The sequence below is a fragment of the Chlorella variabilis genome (assembly GCF_000147415.1).
Source record: "Chlorella variabilis unplaced genomic scaffold CHLNCscaffold_17, whole genome shotgun sequence".
Taxonomy (NCBI): Eukaryota; Viridiplantae; Chlorophyta; class Trebouxiophyceae; order Chlorellales; family Chlorellaceae; genus Chlorella; species Chlorella variabilis.
The window spans coordinates 906,848-916,187 of NW_005435071.1; the positions used below are offsets into that span (position 1 = coordinate 906,848).

Below are 9,340 nucleotides of genomic sequence, written 5' to 3' on the forward strand. Positions count from 1 at the left end.
GGGGGTAGGCGGGGTGGAGCTCATGGGGTCGGTGCTGGCGTGAGCATGTTTCTGTATGCCGATTGCGCGCCTTGCTCCGCCTGCCCCACCTCGCCGAGCGCCTCGTGCCCGCGCCTCCTCCCACCCCGCTGCCCCACGCCCGCCGCCGCAGGGCACCGAGAAGACCGACGGCGCGCTCAACATCTTCCTGGAGTATGTGCCCGGAGGCTCCATCGCCTCCCTGCTGGCCAAGTTTGGCTCCTTCAAGGAGAGCGTGATCCGGGTGTACACCAAGCAGATCCTGCTGGGCCTGGAGTACCTGCACAGGTGGGCGCGGGCAGGCGGGCGCGGGCGGGCGGTCATGGGCAGGCAAGGCAGGCAGGGGCAGCAAACAAGCGGGGGGAGGCTGCGCTGCTGTGGTGGGGCTGGAAGGCAGGCAGGCAGGCGAAGGAGCACGGAGGCGCAGGCGGCCGCCACACGCGAGCGTGCGGAGCGGGGGCCGCGGCTGGCGTGGCCTTGTGGTTGGCCTGCCTGCCTCCCTCCCACTGCCTGCTGGCCCCTCCCTGGCGTGCCCCACCGCGCCGCGCCGCCCTTGCGTGCGTGGGCCGTGCTGCAGCAAGGGCGTGATGCACCGCGACATCAAGGGCGCCAACATCCTGGTGGACAACACGGGGCTGGTCAAGGTGGCCGACTTTGGGGCCAGCAAGAAGCTAGAGGACCTGGTGACCGTGGGTGAGCCGGTGGCTGGGTGGTGGTGTGGTGGTGGTGGTGGTGGTGGTGAGCGGCTGGGAGGCGACGGGTTGAGCAGGGCTGGCAGCACAGGCTGGCTCGACGTGCGCTTCCTCCCGCCCCGGCCGGGAGGGATGACGAAATGCGTGCAGCGCCTGCTCATCTGCCTGCCTGCCTGTGCCCGCCGCCCTGCCGCAGCTGACGGCAACAAGTCTGTCAAGGGCACGCCCTACTGGATGGCTCCCGAGGTCATCACGCAGACGGGGCACGGGCGGCAGGCCGACCTGTGGAGCGTGGCGTGCACGGTGCTGGAGATGGCGACGGGGCGGCCGCCCTGGAGCACGCAGTACCCCAGTCAGGTACGCGGGGAGGAAAGGAGGCGAGGCGTGCAGGGCCATGGACCTGCGTTGCCGCGGGTGCCACGCAGCAGCCCAGGCCGGCGTGCTTGCCAGCATGGTGGCGAGGCAGGTTGCCTGGCGGGGCTGGCTGTGGCGCGGCGGGGCTGGCGGCTGGGGTGCCGCGTGGCTGGGGCGACGTGGTAAGCTCACAGGCTGGCGTGGCCGGCGCTGACGTGGCTGTGCTGACGTGGCGTGGCTGCCCTGGCGCAGGTGGCCGCCATGTTTCACATCGCCTCCACCAAGGGACCCCCCGAGATCCCGCAGCACCTGTCTCCCGAGTGCAAGGACTTTCTGTACCTGTGCTTCAACCGCGACTGGAAGGCGCGCCCGCTGGCCTCCACCTTGCTGCGCCACCCCTTCCTGGCAGATGTGCCGCTGCGCTCGCAGGGCGGCGGGCCCTCCCCCAACGCGGCCGCGCTGGCGCAGGTGGGGGCAGGGTGGGTTGGTGGCGGCAGGCTGCGCTGGCTTTGGGGCTGGGCACGCGCTGCGAGGGCAGGGCTGTGTTTCCTCCTGGGGAACACCAAATCTGCTGCTTTGTGGGGACACCTTTGCCGGAAGCATGGCGGCAGCAACAGCTGGCTGCGCCTGCTGGGAGACCATCGCACTGACCTGCGACTGGCGGCTTGCCGGGTCCTGCCTGCAGGCCTGCCGTATGCCTCGCTCTTCCAGCGGCGGCTCGGCGGCGGCGGCGGCGGCCATGGGCGGGCCGGAGCCCGGCGACGGCCAGTTTGGCACCCCGTCGCCGCTCAACCCCAAACAGGCGGCGCCTCGCATCAGCGTGCAGGCCGGGGACGGCGCCCCCAGCGACAGCACGGCCGCGCTGAGCCCGCTGGGCCACCACGCGGCCTCCAGGCAGCAGCAGTGGGACTCCGCCGCGGCACCGACGCCACAGCAGCAGCAGCAGCAGCAGCAGGCGCCTGCCCACAGCGGCCGCATGACGGGCAGCCCTGTGAAGAGGCCTGCCATGTCGCTGCGTGCCAGCGCGCCCGCCTTCAGCGGCTACGCCTCTGTGGCGCTGTCGCAGCAGGCGGCGCTGGAGCCGCTCGCGCCGCTGCCGGGGCGCGCCGCGGCGGCGCCTGCGCAGCAGGTGCAGCAGTCTCCCAGCGCCCATCGCGGCAGCAAAGAGGGCAGCAGCATGCTGATTACCGGCGGCGGCGAGGCTGGGGCAGATGCCGCCCGGCCGGAGCGTGAGGCCTCCTCTCCTGTGCTGCCAGCAGAGGCAGAGGCAGCTGACCCGGCACCCAGCCATCTGGTACCAGAGGTGGCCGAGGGCCAGCAGGAGCAGGTGGCGGCAGGGGAGGCAGGGGAGGATGGCGGCGGCGCTGGCGACGCTGCGGGGCTGACGCCTGCGGGGCAGCGGCAGCGCGCTCCGGCCACTACGCCTCACAGCATAGACACCTCCAGCGGCACTAGCAAGGTGGGCTGGCCGGGGATGGGCGTGCCGGGGCTGCTGGCACAGACCTGGCCAGGCTTGGCCAGGCTTGGCCTCGTGTTTTTGTGCCTTGAGGCGAAGAGCCCTGTGCCATGCCGTGCTTCGCTTCACGCTGCCTTACCCCTGACCCTGCCTCACTTGGCTGTATGCTGCGCTGCGCTGTGTGCTGCCCTCCAGAGCGACTACAACCCCATGGAAGAGCCCTCCTGGATGCACCCCCTGGAGTCTCCTCTGGCGGGAGAGGGCACGCCAACCAGCGCTCTGACCACCGGCAACACAGCAGACGGCACCCCGGAGCAGGCAGCCGGCGGCGGCGGCGCGGCGGGCGGCCAGGAGGCCTCCAGCTACCCAGCGGCGCTGCCCGCCGGGGAGCCCGCTGTGGCGGGGGTGCAGGCGGCGGCGGCGGCGCCAGGCGCCGGGGCGGAGCAGGCTGCCGGTGCAGCTGCCCCGTCCCCGCCGCCCCCTGCCGTGGCAGCGCCTGTGTATGCGGAGCACCCGTCTGCAGACCACATGGTGTGGACCAATGAGGACGGCGACATTGATGCGCTGCCCTGGGACATGGGCGGCTGGAGCGCAGGTAGCAGCGGGCAGCGCGAGGGCGGGGAGGAGGGGGAGGCGGAGGCCGCGGCGGCGGGGCCCGACAACGGCGCCGCCACGTGGCACCAGCAGCTGCCGGCCAAGCAGCCCGCGGATCCTGTGGACGAGGATGCGCTGATCGGCGCGCTGAGGCGCAAGGTGCGGGGGGGTCTGGCTGGCCTGCCTGCGGCTGCGGGTGGCCGGCTGGCGTGGCATGCACGCTGGCGGCGGCCGCCTGGCTCTGCAGCAGCCCCAGCCCCGACCCTGCGGCCCTGTCCTGCTTTCTCAATCATGCTGCTGCCTGCTTGGTGGCGCTGAAAGACAGTGAAGGCAGCAGCGGAGACAACATCAGCATCCCGCGCGGCGCGCTTCTCTCTGTGCGCCCTCACAACCCCATGCCTGCCTGTATTCCACCCTGTGCTGTGCAGGCCCAGCACGATGTGCGGGCATCCCTGATTCTGTTTGAGAAGAGCATGAACATCCCCGCGGTGCACCCATCGGCCTCGCCCAAGGCGGCGGCAGCTGCTGCCGCCAGCCCGCCGGGTGCCGCCCCGACGGTCAGGGTGGCGCAGGCACAGCAGGGGAAGCAGGCGCAGCACGTGGCGGAGAGCATTGAGAGTCGGGGCAGCGGCGGCGCGGCCGGCGGGGGCAGGAGGGAGCAGCGACAGCTGCATATGCCCCAGCCGGCGGCAGCGGGCGGCGCTCCTGTGGACGACAGCTGGCGCAGGGCGGCCGCGGCGCAGCACGTGATGCCTGCCGCGCAGGAGCCTTCCGCCGGCGCCCTTCCGCCCGTAGCGCCGCTGGCGGCAGCCATGGGCGGCCTGACGAGGCTGGGCTTTGGCAACGGGCGGGGCGGCGGCGGGGGTGGCGACCGGGAGTCCATCTGGCAGCAGGAGCTGAGCCAGGAGCTGTTCCGCGTCAAGGCCGGCACCGGCGGCGGCGGCGGTGTGCCCAACAGGCGCATCAGCCTGCACGGCAGCCCTCTGAAGAGGCCCGGCGGCGCCCACCCTTGAGCTGCGCAGGGCGGTCGGCGGGGCACGCGGGGCACCAACCAGCCGCTGCGACACCTGCAGGCTGTCTTCCCTGCCTGCCATTCTTGTGCTCCGCACTGTATGGCTGCAACACACTGCATGCCTCCCTCAGAGCAATATAAGCAGGGGGCGGTGGGGATCCGACAGTTTAAGCACAAGAGGGGTGGGATGCAAGGGCAGGCGGTAATAGCGGCGGCGCGCGGTTCGGCGGGCCGCAGTAAGGGTGCAGTGCACAAGACCCATAGGGGCAGGGGCCGCTCCTTGTGAGGTCCAGATTGAATCAAGTTGTGTGTTGGAAAAATTCAGGGACTTCTGGTGCCCTAGCAGCAGGCGGTGCGCGCGGGCAGTTGTTGCCGGCAACAGGGTGCATGAGGCACTTCAGCAGGCGCGGGAAGCTCTGTGGTGGCTCTGGCTGCCACACATTGGCGAGACCCAAAGCCACAACGCAGAAATCGCGGCTGGTACTGAGCCCCGCTTCGCGTGGCACGTTACACGGGGCCTCGGGTCGCGAGAGTGGCCACCGTCCACCATTCCCTCTGCATTGAACCCCACCCGCTCTACAGCACCCATCCATCACCCTTCGACACGCCGCCTTTTACGTGCCAAGGACTTGGGCGCGGTGCATCTCCTGGTGGCCGGGTGCGTGGATCCAGCGTCGGCGCTTGCCCAGGGGTGGGCAGGCCGGGCGCCAGAGCCGGCTGCGTGCGTCAGTTGACGTGGGACACAAGGGCCCCCCGCCCCCGCTTAGCGCTCTCGACTCCCTCGCTTGCAGGCGCTCCCACGGCACCATAGAGCCTTCACTGCGGCAATGAGCCCCAGCAGAGGGCTCGCCAGCCCAGCCGGAATGTTCTCCCTGCTACTAATAACGCTCGTGCTGGCGGCTGGGCCCGGTGTAGCACACGACGGCTTGATGGAACCCTCTTCAGCAGCAGCAGGAAGATCAAGGGGAGCAGCAGGCCGGCGGGAGCTGGCGCAGCGGCAGGCAGGGCTCAGCCCCCTCTTGACGACCGCACGCCGCCTGGCGCAGCTGCTGCCCCCGGGTGGCGGCACCAAGTATGCGCCGTGCACCGACAGCACGGAGCACACCTGCAGCGGCACAGGCGGCAGTAGAGCGATATGCTGCAACAAACTGAACTTCATCTGCGGCACTCTGACGACGGGAGGTCCCCGGTGTGCGACCTGCCCGTCCATCTGCCCAACGTGCCTGCCAGGCAGGACATGCCTCAAGGACCACAACGGCTGCTACGACTGCCTGGTGCCCTGCTCCGACGCGACACAGTGCTACTCGCACCAAATCTGCGCGCCGGCGCACCCCACGGTGCCCGGCACCTACTGCCGCACCAACCCATGCGCGACGGGGGAATATTGGAACCCGTGCACAGCAAACGGCACGCGCTGCGAGCTGACAGCCAACTACACCCCGCACTGCTTGCCAGGTATGCTGGGGCCTGGCGGGATGCTGCTGTTGGCTGCCACCTTGGCAACCGCAGCGCAGGTCTGCATGCGGCCCTGCACGCTACTGGGCCAGCTGGGCAGCGGCGCCAGCAACCCTCTCGCGTCGGCCCTCCTTGCTGCCGCGCAAGTCGAGCCTCACGCCACTGCCGCCGGATGCGCACGCCCCTGCAGTGATCCCGCCTTGCACAAACGACACGGCCTGCGACAGCGGAGAGTTTTGCGCCAACGGCACCTGCCTCGTGCACCCCTGCACCAACGTGACCTGCCCCACCAACCAGCGCTGCGTCAAGTCGACCAACAACACGGCGCAGTGCGTGCCAAGTGAGTGGCGCGCGCAACACCCCAATTAGCTGCCAGGCGCTCGAGGCCATGACATGGGCTGGGAGCAGCGGATGGCGGTGCGGTGGCGCGAGCCCGCCTGCGCCTGGCTGCCAAGACTGGCATTGCCCGCTGATGCGTGCTGCCTCGCTCCTGGCCTCTTTGTTCCCTGGTGCTGCAGTTGGCTCTGGCGCAACGTGCAACCCCGCCTGCGTCATTGGATTCGCGTGCCAGCAGCAGGGCGCAGGACGGCCCTGGAAGTGCGTCAAGGTGCACGTGCGCCGGCCGCCGAGGAAGCAGGTCCCGGTGCGGCGCGCATCGGTGCGGCGCAACCGATCGCAGGAGGCGGCAGCAACAGCAGCGGCGCAGCAAGCAGCTCGGCAGCAGAAGAAGGCAGGACGCAGGCGACGTCTGGCCGGCAGCCCCGCCGGCTGCCACGAGCAGCCAACCCAGGGGCTGCTTTTGTAGCTTCCCTTTGGCCAACCCAACGAATGACCAGCCCCGCAATGCAGTCTCGGTCCTATTTTTTTGGCGCCTAACAGCGCCGTCCCCCGGGTATAGTCCCTCATGTGCCCTGCTTTGAGCATGGCTTCATCCCTGTTTCCCTCCTTTCACCTTGCCTCCCTTGCACACCCCGCCGCTTCCTGGCCCTCGGTTTGTGTGCATTTTCCTTCTCTGCTCCGCTGCTCGCCCCCGCAGGGGTGTGTGCTCAATGATACTATGGCTGCCACGGCTTGCCAACACCCTTCTCCCATGTCCATCCTCCTTCGCTATCACAACCATGCATGCTCCCATGTCGAAACTTTGTGAGGACAAACGCGGCATAGCTGACCGGCTCAGCGCCAATCCAAGCCAATTCCTTCGGGAACGCCTAATAGAATCGCCAAGGCTTCGGCACAGGCCTCCCCGGGACCCATTCACTACTAGTGGGGGGTACTGCACTTGGCGCGTCGGGCAGATCAAATAATGGTCTAAAGCTAGACGTTAAAACCGGGAAGTGAAGCTTGTGGAGGCTCTTCCCCACCTTTACCTTTACCTTTTTGCCCCCATGCCAGGCTCTCCTTCGTGTTTTGCCCTCGCGAAAGCGAGAGATGTTCATTGCTTACGAATCATCAATCATCATTCTTTGGTTTCCTTCTCACCTCCTTCAACAGGCACTGTTCTTCTCATGTTTTGCATGTTGAATACTGCTGTCGTTCCCGCCTTCAAACCAACTTTGTGAGTTGCCTCCATGCTGCCACCTGCGCCGCCGTGCGCTGCAACAATGCATGCTCCCATCTGAGCACAGCGCGCGGGCAGGGCGTGCGGGGCGGTACAGCGCTGGGCTGCAGACCTGGCGTGCGTGCCTCCTGGCTGGGCTTGTTCAGCGCACTCTGGCCCGCTGTGAGGGTGCAGCAGAGGAGGGCGCGTTGCTCAGGTGCATACCAGCGGCGCGCCGGCTGGCTTCCTTTGCGGCTTGCGGGCGGCGCGCTGGAGCTCCCGCCCGGGGGCAAGGGGGCACTGCTCAGGTCTCTTCTCGTGCCGTGCTGCCCGCCCCAGTGGGCGCTACTGGTGCCAAAGGGATGCCAGGGGTCTGATGATCGAGGAACTGTGCCGGAAGAGGGCGGCTTCTCCCCAGGACGCCCCAAGAAAGCCCCAAGTGCCCACTTCCTGCGACGCTGCCTGCGTAGCACGCTAAACATTCGCGTTCTGCGCGGCCCGTGGGCTTGTTCAGCTTCTCGTGCTCTCAGCACCACGCAGCCGCTGTATCCCACCCTCAGTAGCTGGCCTCGTTCGCCGCCCAGGTACGCCGCCCGTCAGCCCCCGCCCGTCCCCGGCATCTGCAGGTCTGCGGGGCTGGCTGGAGGGCATGGCCGGCCGCGGAGCTGGGTAGCTGGGATGCGTTGCGCCAGAGGTCATGCTCGCCGCCCGCGGCCTTTCCCTGCCCGCCCGCTTCCGCAGAATACGTCATGGCACGTTGAGGAGCGGTCCGCGCATGCCGTCGGCGCGTGTGGAGCGGATACCAGCCGCGGCCCTATGGCGCGCGCTGGCGGTGGCGTTGGCGGCGGCCGTCCTGGGCGGCCGGCCGCTGGCCGCGGCCCAGCCCGACTGCACAGGCTCTCAAATCAGCTGCAGCGGCAGCGTGGGTTCACCCACCTGCTGCGCCAAAAACGGTCAAAGATGTGACACAGATGGCACGGGGCAGGCACGGTGCGCGGCGTGTGCGAGCACCTCGTGCACCACGGAGTGCCTGCCGGGCATGGCGTGTGTCAGGGACCACAACGGCTGCTACGACTGTCTCCAGCCCTGCTCCGACATCGAGCCCTGCGCCTCCTTCCTAGTCTGCGCGCCGGCGCACCCCACGGTGCCCGGCACATACTGCCGCACCAACCCGTGCCAGGAGGGGGCTGCCTGGAACCCGTGCACAGCAAACAGCACGCGCTGCCGGCTGACGAGCACCTACACACCGCAGTGTCTGGCAGGTGCGCTGGGGGCGTGCAGGGCCTGCCTGCTGAGGCACCTCCGAGCTGGGTCGGCCCCGGGGGTGCCCTCATCACTGCTTGCCCTACCCTGGAGCAGCCAACATTCAAGCAGCCAAACAGTCGATCTTGAGCCTCCTCGCTTGCCGTTTTTGCCGCGCAGACGATGTGGTGACCTGCTCGGCCGAACAGCCGTGCCCGGCGGGCCTGGCCTGCGTGGGCGACATCTGCGGGGACGACCCCTGCATTGGCGTCACTTGCCCTAGCAACAAGCCCAACTGCACAGCAGCAGCCGACGGCACCTACGAGTGCAAACCAGGTAGGGAAGGAAGGCACGCAGGCTTGTAGGCCAGCCAGCCAGATGGCCGCCGCCCTGCCAGAACCCTGGGCTGCCTGGCAGGCCCCCACCTCTTGTGCCTCCCCCGCGCCTGCGGCCCGCAGCGTGCTCGGTTGGGCTGGCCTGCCCCAGTGGCAAGGTCTGTTTAGACGGTGCCTGCAAGGCGGACCCCTGCTCAGGATTCAGCTGTCCTGCCAGCCGGCCCAACTGCACCGTAGCGGCAAACGGCACGGCCCAGTGCTTGCCAATAGGTGAGCGACGCCGCCTGCGTGGCGCGCTGCCAAGCCGCGCACCGCCCGTGTCCTTGCCCTCGCCCAGCCTGTCCTGCCCCACCCCAGCGCAGCCCCTCGCCGCTGCTGCTCTGTTTCTATTTGCCAAGCCTGCCATTCTGCCCCCGAGAGTTGCGTGAGCGCCTGCCCCCCCCTCCCCCCCCCCCCGCCGCTTCTTGCAGCTTGCTCGACCGAGAGCGCGTGCCCAGGCGGGCAGATCTGCGCGGGAGGGACGTGCAAGGCGCACCCCTGCACCGGCTTCGTCTGCCTCGGCAACAAGCCCAACTGCACGCTAGCGGCAAACGGCGCCGCCACATGCATGTCAGTGGGGCCCGCATGCGCTGGTCAGCCCAGCGG

The 9,340-nt window shown here is 68.9% G+C and overlaps 2 protein-coding genes across 2 annotated transcripts in view; both read left to right on the top strand.

Moving 5' to 3' along the window:
- The window catches only part of CHLNCDRAFT_25736 (hypothetical protein), a gene marked incomplete at both ends in the record, with an annotated part of 2,269 nt that extends 800 nt beyond the window's left edge, over positions 1-1,469 (top strand). Inside the window, 4 exons of the mRNA XM_005845540.1 lie at positions 152-306; positions 596-711; positions 907-1,067; positions 1,317-1,469. Coding sequence (XP_005845602.1) covers positions 152-306; positions 596-711; positions 907-1,067; positions 1,317-1,469 — 585 coding nt within the window. The remainder of the gene's footprint in view (positions 1-151; positions 307-595; positions 712-906; positions 1,068-1,316) is intronic.
- Positions 1,470-7,893: 6,424 nt separating this feature from the next.
- CHLNCDRAFT_136833 (hypothetical protein) overlaps positions 7,894-9,340 on the top strand; it is a gene marked incomplete at both ends in the record, with an annotated part of 2,653 nt that continues 1,206 nt past the window's right edge. Inside the window, 3 exons of the mRNA XM_005845541.1 lie at positions 7,894-8,040; positions 8,203-8,380; positions 8,541-8,696. Coding sequence (XP_005845603.1) covers positions 7,894-8,040; positions 8,203-8,380; positions 8,541-8,696 — 481 coding nt within the window. The remainder of the gene's footprint in view (positions 8,041-8,202; positions 8,381-8,540; positions 8,697-9,340) is intronic.